This window comes from Thalassophryne amazonica, chromosome 7 (genome assembly GCF_902500255.1).
Source record: "Thalassophryne amazonica chromosome 7, fThaAma1.1, whole genome shotgun sequence".
NCBI classification, from domain to species: Eukaryota; Metazoa; Chordata; class Actinopteri; order Batrachoidiformes; family Batrachoididae; genus Thalassophryne; species Thalassophryne amazonica.
In genome coordinates this window covers 29,622,039-29,643,332 of record NC_047109.1, presented here as the reverse complement: position 1 = coordinate 29,643,332, position 21,294 = coordinate 29,622,039, and the positions used below count along the sequence as shown (strand labels likewise).

The 21,294-nt window shown below is 42.3% G+C and overlaps 1 protein-coding gene across 1 annotated transcript in view; it reads right to left on the bottom strand.

Moving 5' to 3' along the window:
* Window positions 1-4,852: 4,852 nt before the first annotated feature.
* Window positions 4,853-21,294, bottom strand: part of tsnare1 (T-SNARE Domain Containing 1) — a 426,977-nt gene continuing 410,535 nt past the window's right edge. The window contains exons 8-9 of the mRNA XM_034173593.1: window positions 10,874-10,876; window positions 4,853-5,071 (exon numbers count right to left, since the gene is read on the bottom strand). Of these exons, the coding sequence (XP_034029484.1) occupies window positions 4,853-5,071; window positions 10,874-10,876 (222 nt within the window). The remainder of the gene's footprint in view (window positions 5,072-10,873; window positions 10,877-21,294) is intronic.

Here is a 21,294-nt window from a genome sequence, read left to right as displayed (position 1 = left end):
GTGAAATGTCTTAATGGACGTCCCTACTGCAATATTCATGTTGAGTGAAACTCTGGTCTTTCTTTATAGCCCCTTCACACATCACACGATTGAGGCAGAATGGCGCATCAAGGAGTTAAATGGCACTCGTGGAAAATCAGAGCTGCACTCAAATGGATTGTGCAGCAGTCGCCACATTCATCCGGGCATGGCGCATGTACTCTATATCGTGTGCAGTTCGTGCTGGAAACCCATTCGAATGGTGGGCAAGATGAGTTCACACTGCCATCTGATTGTGTTTGGATCATTTGCACGGCATGTTGTAGCAAGGTCGGACATATTGTGCCACAGCCGAGCAGCTGCAAAAAATCATCAGCCATGTCAAACTGTGGCCGACTGATGCGATCGAGGCAGCCTTCATAACAGTGGCCCAAAGTCAGCGAATGCTGTACGAGTGGCCATTCAACCCATTCTTGTCCAGCGTCAGCTGGAGTCCAGGTGCCACCCACAAACATCTATTTCCATGCTCCCAGCATCAAAATAGAGAGCAGGCAACCACTTTTGAGCTGGATGTGCGAATGGCCCCACATTTTCTAAGTGGTCGACGAGTGGCTGTGCCCCCTTCCCCCAGTGCAACACATATGGTGTGCGAGTGTCCTCCCCTGCCACACAAATGAAATGGTGTGCGAGTATGCGGTCCCCTCTGCCAGCAACACTGCCAATGTGTCATGTGTCTCCCCCAAAACCACAATCCAACATCATGGAGGTGCACCTGAGGTGAGAAATGCTCCAACGGTGGCCAGAGTGCAGTGTCATCACTGTCCAGTGCAGTGTGCACATCTGGACAGCCTGTCATGTCCATGATGGACATCATGTGTCACATTCCCTGCCATTACACAAAATGGGACATTATGTCGGCGCTGTCAACCGCCCATCATGTCATATTCTGCATGTCCTTCTTGATGTGGGATCACCATGCAGCAGTGCACATATGATGACACTACAGAGCTAAAAATAAAAAATACTTGATCTGTGGCCACTGAGCGGATAGCTACGTGACACACGATTGCAACGTGGGGCTTTGACTGACAGCCAGCCGTGAGCCCAAGGGGGCATGTTGTTCAGATCACGTCAGTGTTGGCTCGCTGACAATGTCAGGTGACATGCATGTTGTCAGGCGAGAGTGTGGGTGACAATGAGGTGTTCAATTAAAAGAAATAGTGAAAAAAATAACAAAATACAAACAAGAAGCTCATTCATGTGTGATGGCTTTGCTTTGCTCTGCAGATATGAGGGGTTGCCCAACTCAGACTCCCTCTCGTCAGCTGACAGGGTGAACACGATGTGTTAAATTACAACAAAGAATAAATAATTATAATACAATGATCAGCATGTCATGAGAGATTGGCCACACATGTGTATTGCTGTGGCATGTGATAAGTTGATGGCAGATATGTGTTCTGCAGCTGTGATTTACACCAAAAAGGTGGGTGTCACATATGACCCACAGTAGTTCAGCTCTGGTCGTGGGCACAGAGTTGGACAACACATCGTGCCATGTAGAACACCACTTCTGACCACTCCACTGTGAGGCACATATGTCTGCATGGTTTCCTGAGGTGGTAGAAATAAAAACAAATAACACCTTCAGCAGTGCCTCAGTGTGCGTTGTAGACACGATCAGCCAGGCTGCTCCATGTGAATATATGGGTGATTCTTTAACTCCGGGCACTATTGGCCTTGTAAATGTAATTTCCACCACACCATTGCCTTACAATATAAAGCGCCTTGGGGCAACTGTTTGTTGTGATTTGGCGCTATATACATGTGCTCTGATGTCACTGTTTATCTCCATAGGAACTACCCAAACAATCTTTCATACAAACTTTAAAGGGACATTACAGTGTTGTGGTGGAAATTACGGGAATAGTGTGGGACAACTACATTTTGTTTAAAAAAAATCACAACAGTTGTATGACATTGAATACCCTAATTATGTTTTGATTATTTTACTGATATTTTATTCAGACATATTTTAAAACATTAGAAAAAACGTTTCTTTACCATTCATTTTTATCATTGAAGCTCAAAAGTCTGGGTGTGGGACAAGCACAAACGGCAATATTTGCATATAATGATGCTGAAAAAAAGTGAAAAGTCAGACTACTAGAACAAATTTCTTAACACACTTTCATTGTAAAGATAACTATAAAAGTGTGAAATTTCCCTTTTTTTCTGTTTTTCATACAATATGATCAAAGGACATAAGTGCCTGTAGTCTAAGAATCACCCATATCTGTGTCGAAACTCCTTGGGGTTCAAAGAGTTTATGCAAACAAACTACCAAGGTAATTTTTGGTGTAAAAGTAAAATAAATAGGAAAACAAAAGGAACACATAAATGAAATTAATTTTACATGAAATAATAATGATAATAACACAAATACATTTTATTTATAGGTGCCTTTCAAGAAATTCAAGGACACCATTACAATGCAACAATATGCAAATTTAAAAACATTACAATATAAGTTATATGATTTCATATACTGAATGAATGTTTCACATGCCGAATAAATGAACTTTGTTTCAACTTCAAGTGTGGCAAATAAAGTAGAACATTTTGAAGCATTTGTTTCAAATCTATTGATGAAGTATTGAGGCTTTATTAAGTACAGCTTATGATGACATAGTTTTGATACAGTCACTGGAACAATGCTTGAAACAGGGTTCAAAACATTCTGGAGCAGTGTTTTGGATTAGCCATCACTCATTTGCAGTAATGACAAAAGCTTTTGACACCATCCATATCCACACATTCTAGCTACGGTATTTTTCCATTATAGTGTATTTTGTGCAAAAATTTGCATATGTAGTGAGCATTATGTTTCTTACAGAAGTTGCTGATAAAGAATATGCAGCTCTGTGTAACTCTGGCTGTTAGCTGTATGAAGCAGAGTAACTAGCACACAACATGCCCAGTGTTCAGGAGGCAGGCAATTTATGTGAGTAAACAAGTGACATATATGAATTAAAATGGTTGAGCCTGCTCAGTTCCCAAAACAGTTGTTTGTAATTTTTAACATTCTTGTTTAACAACAATCTTTTAACTATCCAGCAGGTGATAGACACATCTATGAGATATTACATAGGCAAAAGAATGTTGCTATTTTGGTCAGTCTGGTATATCAATGTTCACTAGATGCAATAGGGTCCATCCATATTAAATGTTTTAATTTGGTGAGGTACAAGATGATAGCTTTTACTGTTTTTGAACTGTTCTCTCCATAAACTAGATTGGACTAACTTACCAAATGGCCTATTTTTTTGCTGTCTCAATTCCAGTGAAGTTGATGTCTGAATACAATCATTTAAATGGAATTTAAATTTCAATTTAAATATGCTCTATTAATATTTTTCTTTCACATGACAAATTATTTTAAATAATGGAATTGTTCTTTTGATGAGGGGGACCTGAGTTTTTCCACTTGTAAATGGGGACGTGTGAAGGAAGATTTTCATGAGCACACTGAATGGGGTAGGATGATGGACACATCAACACCAGTGAGAAAGAATTCGAGAAATAATAATAAGCTCAATTTATTTATTGAAGTCATTTTTGTGCAATGCAACCAATATGATACTGTACCTTCTGCAGCTCTCCATACCGCTGCACAGACTCTGACAGTTCACTCTTTAGTCTGGTCAGACGCAGGCAGTCTTGCTGTGCAACAAAACAAGATTATCTATAATCACCTCAAATCTTGTTTAATCCACAGTTTATTCTTCAAAATGTCAGCAAGTGCTGGTGAGAGGATAGAGGAACATACCCGTGAAGAGCCACTGATGATATCAGAGAGCTGTTTGATCAGCTGACTCGTGCTGGTGATGACTTTGTTGGTTTGCTGCTGTGTGGAGTGTCTGAGAAGAAAGACAAGAAAGGACTGAGAATTGTACCTCCACCAATGCTAGTTTCCAATTCCACAAATCTTTACCTTGGGGGGAAAAAAAAAAATCAAGGTCATAGTCTTGTTAGAAGTGACTTTTCATAAGCTAAAATATAACAGAAAATATAGCTAAATAGAGCTCAAAGGGGATTTTCAGTGTTAAAATCCAATATCTGCTAAATTCGCAATATGGATCAGATGCGGATCAAAGTTAGCTCACTCACTGAGAGTGCCATTTTGCACAAATGAGAGTGATTGAGGCACTTTTGATTGAGATATTATGTAAAATATACACCAAATGGGTTTTCAATATAAATTTCAAATGTCCACAAAATCCACAATCTGAATCAGACCCAGATCAGACTTTGTCAGGTAATAGTGAGTGCCAGTCTGCATCTCACTTTCAAATATGACAGTGATTGGGGCATGTTGAAAGAAATATTGTAAAATATACGAGGTCTATTAGAAAAGTATCCGACCTTATGGTTTTTTTCAAAAACCATATGGATTTGAATCACATGTGATTACATCAGACATGCTTGAACCCTCGTGGGCATGCAAGAGTTTTTTCACGCCTGTCGGTTACGTCATTCGCCTGTGGGCAGTCTTTGAGTGAGGAGTCGCCCACCCTCTCATTGTTTTTTTTTTTTTTTCATTGTTTAGGAATGGCTCAGACTTCTGCTTTGTTTGATCAAAATTTTTTATAAACTGTAAGGCACAACTGAGTGGACACCATTCGATAAATTCAGCTGGTTTTTGGTAAAAATTTTAACAGCTGATGAGAGATTTTGGTCTGGTAGTGTCGCCGTAAGGACGGCCCACGGTGCCTGACGGCGATCTGCGCTTCGAGGCGCAGATCGCCTCACCGTCTCACCGTTTCAAGTTGAAATATATATACAAGAGACAGCAGTGTCATAAAAATTGTACTCAAGATATGAACTTGATGCTTTGTTTTGCTGTACAATCAATGACTGGTGTCTGTGTTCTTACTTCGATCTGCAGCAGGCCTTCCTCTCTCTGCCGAAGCAACTCTACATCCTCTTCACTGATCTCAGACAGGAAGTCTTGAACTCCTCCCACAGACCCTGCTGCTTCGCCAAACATTGGACCCTCCTCGATCTGATCACTAGAGGGAGTCTGCAGGCTCTATAAAACCACACAAATACACAACAGGTGGCATAAGACTATATTAGAAGAATGGCAGCAGTGGAGTTCAGCAGTTCTGGTGACAATCTGTAGTTGTGGCATCGGTAATTGCAGCAGAACTCTCAAAGTAGTAATTGACATAATTGTTTAATATTTGTCACAGTAGCACATGTGATAAAAGTGGCAGCAATAACAGCAGTCATGGAGACTACATTACAGATCAGCCTAGTACAAGAAAATAAGATGGTTCATCATACTGAAATCATCTCACAAAATATTTGTCATGATTTGTCCCTGATCTGGGCCTTTTTTTCCCCTTTTTTGCTCACCATCTGCCCCAACTTTGTTTTATTAGTTGTTTATTTTCATCATGTGTTTATTCTATATTCCATTTTGCTTTGCCACTTTGTTTCTTTGTTACTTCTATACTTTGGCCATACGTTCAGTTCCATTCCAGTTTGTTCTGCCACTTGTGTTTTTCATTATCATTTAGTTATCATCTGTTTATTTTGCTGTTCTCATTTCTGTTATTTGTTATTGTTAGCCTTTGTTTGTTTTGTCATCTGGTTATCTTCTATTTTATAGTTCAGTCATGAGTCATTTTCAGTCTAGTTTTGTCATTGTGTTTATTTTCTTATTATTCTTCTCTGATTTATTCTCCTGTTCATGCTCTGTGATGATCCACTTCATGGTAACTGTTATGTGTCGACGCGGGTTGAGGAGCGGACCTGCGTCTGACGGAACCCAGCGCTAAAATAACCAGAAAGCGGTTCCAATAACAAAAACAATTTTTTCACCCTCTGGTGCATAATAAAGTGTAGAAACTAAAACAGCGTCATTCTGGTGGAGTGAAGGCTGGCACGCTCTCCAGTGCCCAAAAGGATCGAAGCCCGGCGCTTCTGGACTCACTGTTACCGCCAAACACCCCCAGGTGGACACGACAAACCGACTCTCTGCGAAGGATAGAAGAGGTGAGGTAAGTCAGCAGTTACAACTAATATCCTTCAAAAGACACACACTATCAGCAACACATTCAGGTCTGTATTTTAAGCTTTATGCAAATGAGCAGCTTCTCACAACAGGTGGAGGATCACTTGTCCGCACGCCACAGCAGTGAGAAGCAAGCTGCACAATTCTCATCTCACGTAAAAACATATGAAAAAATCCATATAGTTTTTGAAAAAAATAAAAAGGACCGTTACTTTATTGACAGCCCTCGTATATATAATATATATATATATATATATATATATATATATATCTACGTTGATATCTTGGCTGTGTGTTTATGGTCATTGCCCTGCTGAAAAAAAACTGTCACCCCAGTCTGAGGTCAAGAGCACTCTGGAGCAGGTTTTCACCCAGGATGTCTCTGTACATTGCTTCAAATCTTTCCCTCAATCCTGACTAGTCTCCCAGTTCCTGCTGCTGTAAAACTTTCCCACAGCATGATGCTGCCACTACCATGTTTCACGGTAGGGATGGTGCCTGATTTATTCCAAGCATGATGCCTGACATCATGATTAATCTTTGTCTTATCAGACCAGATAATTTTGTTTTTCATGGTCTGAGAGTCCTCCAGGTGCTTTTTGGCAAATTTGAGGTGAGCTAACATGTGCCTTTTACTAAGGACTGGCTTTCATCTGGCCATACAGGCCATACAGGCCTGATTAGTGGATTGCTACAGACATGGCTGTCCTTTCTGGAAGGTTCTCCTCTCTCCACAGAGGAATGCTGGATCTCTGACAGAGTGACCATCAGGTTCTTGGTCACCTCTCTGACTAAGGCCCTCTCCCCTGATCGCTCAGTTTAGATGGGTGGCCAGCTTAAGTAAGAGCCCTGGCAGATCCGAACTTCTTCCATTTATGGATGGAGGCCACTGTTCTCATTGGGATCTTCAAAGCAACAGAAATGTTTCTGTACTCTTCCACAGATTTGTGCCTCCAGAGAATCCTGTTTCAGAGGTCTTCAGACAATTCCACTGACTTCATGCTTGGTTTGTGCTCTGACATGTACTGTCAACTGTGGGACCTTATGTGTAGACAGGTGTGTGACTTTAAATCATGTCCAATCAACTGAATTTTCCTGTTTTATTCCAATTAAGGTGTAGAAACATCTGAAGGATGATCAGTGGAAACGAGAGCACCTGAGCTCAATTTTGAGCTGTGAATACTTATGTACGTGTGATTTCTTAGGTTGTTTGTTTGATTTTTAAATAAATTTGCAAAAAAAAAAAAAAATAATCATTTTCAGATTTTTTTCAAATTCACATGGGGTATTGTGTGTAGAATTGTGAGGACAAAAAACAATTTCATTAATTTTGAAATAAGGCTGTAACATAAAATATGTAAAAGAGAGGTGCTGCAAATAATTAACAGATGCACAGGATATTCTTTAGTACAAAATTCCTCACATACTGAAGACAAATGTAAAAATAGGTGTGATGAGGATTGTATAATTACACATGTAATATTCAATATGCAGCCATTCATATTTACTCAGACTGGCTCCACATACTGAGAATCGCCTCCAGTGAACACCTCCAACACTTGCCATGTTTTTCTTCAGTTATGCAATGTTGAGGTTGAGAAACTCTCAAACACATGCAAGTATTGTGTACGTGTGTTAGATTTGCAAATGAATAAAGCAACAAAATTTTTAGCATTGCTCATGTGTACATAGCTCGTATGGGTCAATGCTGAGTTACACCACGTCGACTGACTCACCACTCCTCAGCAAGCTGACAGCATCGTGCACACTCCTCCACAGACATTTCCACCAAAAATTTCCAGAATGCATCAGTGCACAACACAGGAGGCACACAGTGTTAGCCTAATCATTGTGATACCTTAGACACGCTTTGCACATGCTCTTCAAAGATTTACACTTTCCTTTCTTTGAAATGATGGCATGTACTTGAGATATGGGCGGAAAACAGTCAATAACATTTTCATTGATTTTCAAAATGCTAGTCTGCATGTGTGGCTCACAAAAGATGGCTCTCATCATCCACTTGACTCATTTGCACTTGAGGTATTTTAGCTGAAAATGTTCAGCAGAAAACTTGAAAAACTTCACATTCAATAATAATAATTACACATTTCACTTTTCAAGAGAAATAAATCATGTTCAAAGTCTTGCAAAAGTCAATGCAGTCAGCACTTTAATTACAAACCTCATTTTAAAATGCTGCCACAGTATATGTAATACAAATACATAAAGAAGTCACTGCCTTGTAATTACTAGTTAAGCTTTATTAAATTCCATCCATGCACCTATCTGTTCACCACTTATCCATGCTGTGGTTGGAGCAGGTTAAGTGAAGTCTACTTTGGTGCCAAAACCTTCTGCTCCAGTTGGAAGATCCCAAGGCCTTCTTTGTAAAATGGCAAACTTACTACAGCCAGCATTTTCTGGGTCAGTTCCCTTTCTGACATGGCCAGAACATCTCCAGGGGGAATTTTCTGAATCAGATTGAACCACCTTCACTGATTCCCTTTAATGCAAAGTTGCAGTCATTCTGCTCTGCCCTCACATGTCCATGAAGCCAAAGAAGACATGTCAATTATGGAGTGATGCTGTAACTTTTTTTGGCTTCAGCTAAAACTCCTGTAGCTACATTTTGAATCATTTAAATATACTCACCAAAAATATAAACGCAACACTTTTGGTTTTGCTCCCATTTTGTATGAGATGAACTCAAAGATCTAAAACTTTTTCCACATACACAATATTACCATTTCCCTCAAATTGTTCACAAACCAGTCTAAATCTGTGATAGTGCGCACTTCTCCTTTGCTGAGATAATCCATCCCACCTCACGGTGTGCCATACCAAGATGCTGATTAAACACCATGATTAGTGCACAGGTGTGCCTTAGACTGCCCACAATAAAAGGCCACTCTGAAAGGTGCAGTTTTATCACACAGCACAATGCCACAGATGTCGCAAGATTTGAGGGAGCGTGCAATTGGCATGCTGACAGCAGGAATGTCAAACAGAGCTGTTGCTCGTGTATTGAATGTTCATGTCTCTACCATAAGCCGTCTCCAAAGTCGTTTCAGAGAATTTGGCAGTACATCCAACCAGCCTCACAACCGCAGACCACGTGTAACCACACCAGCCCAGGACCTCCACATCCAGCATGTTCACCTCCAAGATCGTCTGAGACCAGCCACTCGGACAGCTGCTGAAACAATCGGTTTGCATAACCAAAGAATTTCTGCACAAACTGTCAGAAACCGTCTCAGGGAAGCTCATCTGCATGCTCATCGTCCTCATCGGCGTCTCGACCTGACTCCAGTTCGTCGTTGTAACCGACTTGAGTGGGCAAATGCTCACATTCGCTGGCATTTGGCACGTTGGAGAGGTGTTCTCTTCACGGATGATGCGAAGGAGATGTGTTGCACTGCATGAGGCAAATGGTGGTCACACCAGATACTGACTGGTATCCCCCCCCAATAAAACAAAACTGCACCTTTCAGAGTGGCCTTTTATTGTGGGCAGTCTAAGGCACACCTGTGCACTAATCATGGTGTCTAATCAGCACCTTGGTATGGGACACCTGTGAGGTGGGATGGATTATCTCAGCAAAGGAGAAGTGCTCACTATCACAGATTTCGACTGGTTTGTGAACAATATTTGAGGGAAATGGTGATATTGTGTATGTGGAAAAAGTTTTAGATCTTTGAGTTCATCTCATACAAAATGGGAGCAAAACCAAAAGTGTTGCGTTTATATTTTTGTTGAGTATAGTTCTAATAGCAGCTCTGGGCACATGAGACAGAACTTTACAATAATCAGTTCTGGAATAGACAGAGGCATAACCTGAGGTCTCAACCATTAAAACAATATTATGAAAATACATAAAAGCATTTTCTGATATACAGTATAGATAATTGGAAAAAAACTGGCATCAACAACACCAACATTTTTTTCACTTTTTTACCATGATGGATTGAACAAGTATCCACCATTATTGTCAAATGAGAATACTGACACTGACATCAAGCACAACCAGTGACCATTCTCTTCAAAAGTAAATTACAGTGAGGAAAATAAGTATTTGAACACCCTGCGATTTTGCAAGTTCTCCCACTTAAAAATCATCTTAGGTGCATGCCCACTGTGAGAGACATAATCTAAAAAAAAAAAAAAAAAAAAATCCGGAAATCACAATATATGATTTTTTAAAATAATTTATTTGTATGTTACTGCTGCAAATAAGTATTTGAACACCTGTGAAAACCAATGTTAATATTTGGTACAGTAGCCTTTTGTTTGCAATTACAGAGGTCAAATGTTTCCTGTAGTTTTTTCTCCAGGTTTGCACACACTGCAGCAGGGATTTTGGTCCACTCCTCCATACAGATCTTCTCCAAATCTTTCAGGTTTGGAGTTTCAGCTCCCTCCAAAGATTTTCTATTGAGTTCAGGTCTGGAGACTGGCCAGGCCACTCCAGGACCTTGAAATGCTTCTTACGGAGCCCCTCCTTAGTTGCCCTGGCTGTGTGTTTGGGGTCATTGTCATGCTGGAAGACCCAGCCATGACCCATCTTCAATGCGCTTACTGAGGGAAGGAGGTTGTTTGCCAAAATCTCGCAGTACATGACCCCATCCATCCTCCCTTCAATACGGTGCAGTCGTCCTGTCCCCTTTGCAGAAGAGCACCCCCAAAGTATGATGTTTCCACCCCCATGCTTCACGGTTGGGATGGTTTTCTTGGGGTTGTTCTCATCCTCTGAACATGGTAAGTGGAGTTGATTCCAAAAAGCTCTATTCTGGTCTCATCTAACCACATGACCTTCTCCCATGACTCCTCTGGATCATCCAGAAGGTCACTGGTGAACTTCAAACGGGCCTGAACATGTGCTGGCTTGAGCAGGGGGACCTTGCTGCCCTGCAGGATTTTAAACCATGACAGCATCATGTGTTACTAATGTAATCTTTGTGACTGTGGTCCCAGCTCTCTTCATGTCAGTGACCAGGTCCTCCTGTGTAGTTCTGAGCTTTCTCAGAATCATCCTTACCCCACAAAGTGAGATCTTGCATGGAATCCCAGACCGAGGGAGATTGACAGTCATCTTGTGTTCTTCCACTTTCTAATAAATAATCATAACAATTGTTGTCTTCTACCAAGCTGCTTGCCTGTTGTCCTGTAGTCCATCCCAGCCTTGTGCAGGTCTACAGTTTTGTCCCTGGTGTCCTTAGACAGCTCTTTGGTCTTGGCTATGGTGGACAGGTTGAAGTGCGATTGATTGAGTGTGTGAACAGGTGTCTTTTATACAGGTAACAAGTTCAACAGGTGCAATTAATACAGGTAAAGAGTGCAGAATAAGGAAGGCTTCTTAAAGAAAAAATAACAGGTCTGTGTGAGCCAGAATTCTTACTGGTTGGTAGGTGTTTCAAATATTTATTTTGCAGCAGTAACATACCAAATAAATTATTAAAAAATCATACATTGTGATTTCCAGATTTTTTTTTTTTTTAGATTATGTCTCTCACAGTGGACATGCACCTAAGATGAAAATTCCAGACCCCTCCATGATTTCTAAGTAGGAGAACTTGCAAACCGCAGGGTGTTCAAATACTTATTTTCCTCACTGTATATGATGACGTGATTTTTCACTGTAGTCATAGGAGCTTCCAGGTTTGTAACATGAAAGCTATACTTACAGACCAAGTGACAGGTAGCCATAACTGTAGACATCTGAAGCAAAGGTGCTAGATACATAAAAAAAAAATGTAAATACCGGTGGGCCCAAAACTGAACCCTGAGACACCCCACACATAGTTGCAATCATACATGACAATGTGATCTGTTCAGCAAGTATTATCTCAACAATAATTCAGCTGCCCCCAAAATAGTAAAATCATTTTTATGTTCTGAATCAGATGTAACTAAAAAAAAAAAGGGGGGGGGGCTTAATGGAAGAAAGTTTACCTCTTGCAGCATAAATTATGCTTGGAGGAGTGGAGCAGAGACAGATTTTAACAGAAGAAACAGATCAAATCTAGGTTTGAGTCTCCCATGTACAGAACATCTGGAAAGTAATCACGGCGCAAATGAAGCATGAATTCAAATGAATTGTCTATAGACCTCCAAGACAGGTATTGTCTCGAGGCACAAATCTGGGGAAGGGTACAGAAATATTTCTGCTGCTTTGAAAGTCCCAATGAGCACAGTGGCCCCATCATCAGTAAATGTAAGAAGTTCACATCCACCAGGACTCTTCCTAGAGTTGGCCATCCATCTAAACTGAGTGAATGGGGGAGAAGGAGTCAGGGGAGGTCACCAAGAACCCGACAGTCACTCTGTCAGAGCTCCAGCATTCCTCTGTGGAGAGAGGAGAAGCTTCCAGTAGGACAGCTATCTCTGCAGCAATCCACCAATCAGGCATGTATGGTACAATTGGCCATACAGAATCCACTCCTTAGTACAACCTCAATTCCAATGAATTTGGGATGTTGTGTAAAATGTAAATAAAAACAGAATACAATGATTTGCAAATCCTCTTCAACCTATTCAGTTGAATACACCACAAAGACAATATATTTAATGTTCAAACTGATAAACTTTATTGTTTTTGTGCAACTATTTGCTCATTTTGAAAAGGATTGCCTGCAACACGTTTCCAAAAGCTGGGACAGTGGTATGTTTACCACTGTGTTACATGACCTTTCCTTCTAACAACACTCAATAAGCATTTGGGAACTGAGAACACTAATTGTTGAAGCTTTGTAGATGGAATTCTTTTCCATTCTTGGTTGATTGATATACGACTTCAGTTGATCAACAGTCCGGGGTCTCCATTGTCATATTTTGTGCTTCATAATGTGCCAAATATTTTCAATGGGCGACAGGTCTGGACTGTAGGCAGGCCAGTCTAGTGCCCATATTCTTTTACTACAAAGCCATGCTGTTGGAACACATGCAGAATGTGACTTGGCATTGTCTTGCTGAAATAAGTAGGGACATCCCTGAAAAAAGATGCTGCTTGGATGGCAGCACGTGTTGCTCCAAAACCTGGATGTACCTTTCAGCATTGATGGTGCTATCACAGATGTGTAAGTTGCGCATGCCATGGGCACTATCACACCCCCATACCATCACAGATGCTGGCTTTGAACTCGCGCTGATAACAATTCTGGATGTTCTTTTTCCTTTTTTGTCCAATAAATAAAATAAATAAAGTTTGTCAGTTTTACCATTAAATATCTTGTTCTTTGTGATGTATTCAACTGAATATAGGTGAAGAGGATTTGTAAATCATTGTATTCTGTTTTTATTACATTTTACACAATGTCCCAACTTCATTGGAATTGGGGTGTTGTATGACAAAGATGATATTTACACACAAATGAAACAGTTATGCAGCTAGCTCCCAGCCTGTGACGTCACCATGCTAATGTCCTCAAATAAGTTCAAAGTTGTTATTGGGTTCCAAAAACAGCATTTTTTTGGTTTTAGAAGTGTTTATTTCTCACTAGCTTTTACATAATATATAAGAAACATGCATATAAACAAAGAAAACAAAGGAGTTTTGGAGAGACCAGCCACTGACTGACGTTACTGTACAGCTCTAACTCTGATTGGCTGTCACGGCCACCACTCAAAAAGAAAACAGAACAGGTTCAAACAGAATGTGGGATTTTAATCTCTCAAAATATCGCTTAAAATATGTCAAGGCCAGCTATCTTTGAATTTCTCCAAGGTCTGTGTCCCAAGAATCTTCCCTTGAATTTGAAGCCTGTAGCAGTAAGAGAACCGGACTTAGGCTGTACACAGATGGACGGACGGACGCCAGGTCGTCGCAATACCCGATGGCCATATATACAAAATTATGCATGACAGGTGCACGTCATGTGTGTATGTTATGCACTGTAGAAGGTCAGAGGCTGCCCACAGACCTTCACTGTAGCACCAATTTCTACAGGTCTTACAAAGCTAAAGCATGCATATAGCACATACAGGGAATGTACAACCATCATCTGCTTTGTGTTTCAGGCTGGTGTGCAGGTCTGGTTCTTTTCCAGAGGAGGTAAAGATGATGGTTCCTCTTTTGATGTCGTTGCACAGGAGTTGTTCGCCTCCGATCCTGCAAAAGCGGTCCAACTGTGAGCAGTATGGTTGCCCTGACATTGTGGACCCCTGTGGGCCATGTGATTGCCCCTACTGCTGTCCATCCATCAGGACTTCCAGTGGATCATCCAGGAACCTATTCATTGCCGCAGTGAACTCTGGTGGGTCATCCAGCTGCCCACCAGTCATTGCTTTGGACTCCAGTAGGCCAGCTGGCTGCTCACCTACATTGGCCGTGACCTCATGTTGGCCCCCTTCAAGAAGTGTGGGGGTTCCAAGATGGCGCCTGTGACTGGCATGGCCATCGCTCGGCCCCTGTTGTGTTGGTTACTAATGGCCACTTTTACAACATATGTTATTTTAGCAGCCCGAGTAGCAGATGGAGGTGTCTTGGCTTTACGGCTTACGATCAGGACTCTTTGTTTCATATCAAGGAGACAATGGAGACCCTATTTGCTACACGAGACAGGTACAACCAGGAGTTTCCTCCGCCCCTAACTATCGGCTCCGACTCACCTGATTATCCGCTGCTGTTGCGGGCGCCGTGTAAGATCCGCAGGAGACTGAGGAAAAAAGGCTTTTGGAGAAGAGGAGAAGAGGCTGGTGTCCAGGTGAAGAGAAGGCGTGCAGCGGCGCGTTTGGGCGTGAGCGCCGGCGGCCGAGGATGGGCTCGCTTCCTCTACCACATTCCTCTCTTTGATGTGTGCGATGGCACATCTGCATCGACACCTATTCGGTTAGATACGGGTGTTCTAGACTTTTTGCAGTGCTGGTATCCTGGTGGCGTAGTTCCATCGCTACTGTGCACTATCGTGTTTACGCCTCCGCCTGCTCTGATCAGCCGGAGTCCACGTGACCGCTGTCTTCATCCTATCCCATTGCGAGCCTCAGACAGCGCCTACGTGACGTCTTCCACCTTGTGCCTTGGTTTATTGAACGTGCGTTCAATCTCCTATAAATCATTTTCCCTGAATGATCTTATATCAACAGAAATGTTGGACTTAATGTGCTTTTCGGAGACTTGGCAGAGAGAAGAGGAATTTCTTAATTTAAATGAGCTCTGCCCTGCTGGGTTCTGTGTCCTTGGGAAGCCCTGCCCCTGTCGCCGTGGTGGGGGCCTTGCCATCGTTTATAAAGAGGATTATGTTTGTAAAGGGGTACAGTCACAGGATTTTCCCTCCTTTGAATCACAGTTGGTCAAGGTGGGTTCTCAAATCCATTTTTCTGTGTTGGTTTATCGCCCTACTGGCCCTGCTACTACCTTTCTTAAGGATTTTAGTGACGTTTTATCCTCTATTATAATGTTGGAATCTGTTTTAATTCTTGGAGATTTTAACCTTCATGTTGATGACAAGTTATCTTGCCTCTGCTATAGAGCTTTTATCATTGACTGAAGCTTTTAATTTTGTGCAACACGTTTCTGAGCCCACTCACCAAAAGGGTCACATTTTAGACTTAGTTTTTACACTTGGCCTAGACATTTTAAATATGTCTATAAAAGATGTCCACTTGAGCGACCATAGTCTTGTTTCGTTTGACCTGCATTTCAGCTCTGATCAGAAACCCTTAGAAGCTAAGTCTCGGAGGCGTATCATCACTGCTGATACTGCAGAAAGATTTTCTTTTATGTTTAATCCTTGTTTGTTCACTGATTTCCTTGATGTGGACAATTTTATCCAGTGTTTTAACCAACACTGTGATACTATTCTTGATCAGTTGGCTCCTGTTAAATACGTGTCTTTACAGAAAAATGAGTGCCCTTGGATAAATGAAGAGGTCTTAAGTTTTAAGAGACTGTCGTAGGACTGAACGCCTGTGGAAATCCTCTAAACTTGAGGTTCACAGGCTTCATCTCAGGGAGCTGCTTTTATCATATAACAAAATGGCTGAGATTGCCTGCTCTGTCTACATACATCAGCTGGTGTCTGTGAATAAGAATCCCAGAGTGTTGTTTGATACAATCAACGCTCTTGTATGTCCTGCTGCTTCAGTTACTCCTGTTTTCTGAAGCTGACAGCAATGCTTTTTTGAGTTTTTTCATTGACAAATCAAGTTGACTAAGGATAAAATTCCACCCTCCCTGTGTGGTACTTCTACTGTTATTGAGCCTGTCCTCAGCATTTGATCTTCATTTAGGGCTGTGACACTTGCTGATATTTCGGCATTGGTGAGCAAGATGAAACCTTCCTCTTGCTCATCGGACATCCTTCCCTACAGGCTCTTTATTAAAGTATTTGAGGTAATTGGTCCGTGTGTTACTAGAATGGTAAATCTTTTTGTCCACCGGTGTGTTTCCCAGTGCTTTCAAGCATGCCATAGTGTTACCTCTACTGAAAAAAACAGGTTTAAATCAAATGGAGCTAAGTAGTTTTAGAACTATTTCTAAGCTCCCATTCCTGTCTAAGATCCTCAAGAGGGTGGTTTCAGACCAACTGACACTCTTCCTGGATCAGAATAACATTCATGACAGGTTTCAGTCTGGGTTTCGTAGACAACACTCTACGGAAACGGCTCTTTTGAAAGTGTCCAGTGACGTTATGTCTGCTGATGCTGGGAAATCCACCGTGTTGGTTCTTTTGGATTTGTCATCTGCCTTTGATACTGTTGACCACCAGGTCCTGCTGAATAGATTGAGGGATCATGTCGGGGTCAGTTCTTCGGTGTTTTTCTCATATCTGTCTGGGCGTAGCTTTAGCATTTTTGCTAACCAGATAAGGTCAGAGTCTGCGGACCTGTTATGTGGAGTCCCTCAGGGTTCTGTATTGGGCCCCCTTTGTTTTTATTGTACTTGACCCCTTTAGGTAGGATCATTCAAAGATTTACTGATGTCTCTTACCAGTTATTTGCGGATGACATCCAGCTTTATTGCTCCTTTAAGCCATCTGAGATTAAGAGGCTTGATTCCCTCCTCCATTGTTTGGCGGAAATAAAACAATGGCTAACGAATAACTTTCTTCAGCTCAACGCAGACAAAACAGACATGGTTATTGCCCCTAATGCCCATATTCCAGGTATTCAGCAGTACTTGGGAGACCTGGGCCAGTCTGCTAAATCATGTCTTCGAAACGTGGGTGTCATCTTTGACAAAGACATGTCTTTGGTACAGCATTGTAAACAGCTGACGAGGAATTGCTTCTTTCAATTAAGAAACATCTCTAAGCTCAGGAAAATGGTGTCTCGAAATGATTTAGAGCTTATTATTCATGCTTTTGTGTCAACACGTTTAGACTACTGTAACAGTTTGTTTTCATGTCTAAACAAGGAGTTGCGTCAACTGCAGTTAGTACAGAACTGTGCAGTGAGAATTCTGACACAAGCTAACAGGAGGACTCATATTTCCCCAATTTTAAAGGAGCTTCATTGGCTGCCAGTGTCCTTCAGGATCAATTTTAAAATTTTGGTTTTAACCTTTAGAGCTCTACATGGCCAGGCGCCTCCCTATATCTGTGACCTCATCCAGTCTTATGCCCCTACCAGGGCTTTGAGGTCTGTGGACCAAAATTTGTTGATGGTTCCTCGCACCCGTTTTGCAACCAGAGGAGAGCGATCCTTCCAGGCTGTTGCTCCCAGGCTTTGGAATGGTCTCCCGCTCTCTCTGCGCTCACTGGACTCTGTCGTCACTTTTAAAAGCCAACTTAAGACTTTCTTTTTAAATAAGCTTTTGCTTAGCTTTTGGGCTGCTTTGCTATCCTATGTTATGTTTTTAAATGTCTCGGCCATTGTCTGATGTATTGTGTGGTGTACTGTTCTTTTATGTTGTGAAGCACCTTGTGGCTCGTGTCTGTGAAAGGTGCTATATAAATTAAAATTTACTTACTTACTTACTGTTAGTGAGTCGCTGGCCAGCGATCAACTGAAAGGCGCTTTGCCATGCTGTGTGTGCTCAGACATAGATGGCTGGTCTCCATGTGATCCTGTCTGTACATACATATCAGCAATTCATGCAAGTCTGCTCCCCCTACACGCCACATGTGTTGCGGGGGGGGGGGGGGGGGGCAACAGACATGTATGTCACATGTGTTGAGGGGTGCAACAGACATGCATGCTGCATGTGCTGTGGGGAATGCGACACACGGGTGATTCTTTAACTACAGGCACTATTGGCCTTGTAAATGTAATTTCCACCACACCATTGCCTTACATTATAAAGCGCCTTGGGGCAACTGTTTGTTGTGATTTGGCGCTACATACATGTGCTCTGATGTCACTGTTTATCTCCATAGAAACTAAGCAAACAATCTTTCATACAAACTGTTTAGGGACATTACAGTATTGTGGTGGAAATTATAGCAACTACATTTTGTTTAAAAAAAAAAAAAAATCACAACAGTTGTATGACATTGAATACCCCAATTATGTTTTGATTATTTTACTGATATTTTATTCAGGGATATTTTAAAACATTAGAAAAAATGTTTCCTTACCATTCTTTTTTATCCTTGAAGATCAAAAGTCTGGGTGTGGGACAAGCACAAAATGGCAATATTTGCATATAATGATGCTGAAAAAAGGTGAAAAAGTCATCACAGAAAAGGCCAAAATTGTGGGACACAATTTTCACAGACAGCATGAATGAGTTCCCCTGCTGTCTACTCTTGTACCAGGAGTGGGAATAGCTCTGCATTTTCTAAGTGTCCAGCGAGTGGTGTTAGATGTTTGTGTGTGACACCTGGAATATGGCTGACACCTGCCGAGAGGGGAATCAAATGAGCACTCGCTGTCTTTCAGCCACTGATGTGCGCAAACAGTTGTGGCGACAGGTGTACAAGGCGTTTGACGTGGCTACGATTTTTCATGAATGGCATGCAATTCCTCCTTTGTGCGCGAGTCGGCTTCAGTTGTGTTGTGAGAAGGGCCCCTAATAGAATACAATCTATAAAGCTGACCGTGCCTGCGTGTTTGTTTGCTATGCACAGCCACAGTAATAAAGCAATCAACACCAAATTTACTATGGTAACTGGAGGCACCAAGGGGGATGTGACTGCGGCCCTCTGGTTTAAAGCATACGTGCGTGCACGCGCGCGCACACACACACACACACACACACGGTCAGCCTTATATATTAGATCACGACCTGCTCCGCTATGCACAGCCACAGTAATTAAGCAATTGACACCAAACTTGCTATGGTGACTGGAGCACCAAGGGGTAGAGGAAACTGCCAAGGAAATTGTAGCCATTATTATTCACACACATAAAGTGACTTCTATACATCAGAGTAAAAAGGAAATGTATATAGCATAATATACTATTATACTACAATATAAACACAAACAAAAAGGCTACATAATAAAGCTGGAGTTTTACAACTAACAAATTCACTGGTTGCTATCCTCACCCTCCCTATCCTGGTCACCATCCTTACCCTTCTGGCCATCCACACACTGATGTCTGTCTGGCCACAGAATCTCATCCACACCACAGTGTATATTCTCCCTTGTGTTGCAGCGAGGGAAGAAGCGGTGTGCATGTCGCAACCATCCCCTACACTGATTTCCTGTAATATCTTCACATGCAGTGTCCATTGCATGGAGAAGGGACTTCTGATCTTGAGCCTGTTACTCATACACTCTCCACCTGCAAGCAGAGAAACACTCCTCAAAAGGATTGAGGAAAGGACAGTAAGCTGGTAGGAACACCATGACCATCCTTGGATGAGTAGTAAACCAGGCCCTGATGAGCGGGCCCATCCATCTATTTTCTTCCGCTTTATCCGGAGTCAGGTCGCGGGGGCAGTGTCTTAAGTAAAGCCGCCCAGACCTCCCAATCCACACACACCTCCTCCGGGGGAACCCTGGGGCATTCCCAAGCCAGCCGAGAGACGTAGTCCCTCCAGGTGTGTCCTAGGTCTTCCCCGGGGCCTCCTCCCGATGGGATTTTCCCCGGAACACCTCTCCAGCGAGGCGTCCAGGGGGCATCCGGAAAAGATGCCCAAGCCACCTCAGCTGGCTCCTTTCGACATGGAGGAGCAGTGGCTGGACTCCGAGCTCCTCACCCTATCCCTAAGGGAGCGCCCAGCCACCCTGCGGAGGAAACTCATCTAGGCCGCTTGTACTCGTGATCTCGTTCTTTCGGTCATGAGCCAAATCTCATGACCATAGGTGAGGGTCGGAACATAGATTGATCAGTAAATCGAGAGCTTTGCCCCTCTACTCAGCTCTCTCTTCACCACGATGTTCCGATACAGCGACCACATCACTGCAGACGCTGCACCGATCTGTCTGTCGATCTCACGCTCCATTCGTCCCTCACTCGTGAACAAGACCCCGAGATACTTAAACTCCTCCACTTGAGGCAAGGACACTCCACCGACCTGAAGAGGGCAAGACACCTTTTTCCGGTTGAGAACCATGGCCTCGGATTTGGAGGTGCTGATTTTCATCCCAAACGCTTCACACTCGGCTGCAAACCGCCCCAGTGCATGCTGAAGGTCCTGATTTGACGAAGCCAACAGAACCACATCGTCCGCAAACAGCAGGGATGAGATTCTGTGGTTCCCAAACCAGACCCCCTCTACACCCTGGCTGTGTATTGTTTGCTTAGATTAGAATACACAGACCATTATTATCCCTTGGGAAGACTTCCTCAGGGAAACGGGGGTTCCAGGAGCATTGTATAGCAGCACGCAGGGTAAGAAGCATACAGAGTATCAAAAGTGAAAGCAAAAACAACAAAATAACAGTTTGCAAATAGAAATATATTGCAATTCATTCATAAATATATTTTCTAAATATCTTTAGGCCAAGACTGGGGATATGAGTGGCCACATCATTCTCAGAAATGGCAACACACATAGTTATATTGCCCCCTCACTGGCCTGGGACACCCACCATGGCCCAGTGGCCAATAATATTACAGCCATGTCTTCTGCACTTGACCAGGTTGAAGCCAGCTTCATCCACAGACACGAGGATGTGAGGAGTCTCATTTTCTTCCAATGTCATTACAGTTTTTCTTGATTGCTTTGCAGCCTTTTGTTAATTGAGATTATTCTTTTTTTCAAAGCAGTTAAGTCTTAGTTCAGCACTGAGACACTCTGCCCAAAACTGCACATTTTGATGACAAAAGGCTCTTACCCATCAAGGCATTTAAAACATGCAGCAAAAACAAATATTTCCTTTAAACAACAAACGAATGGCCAG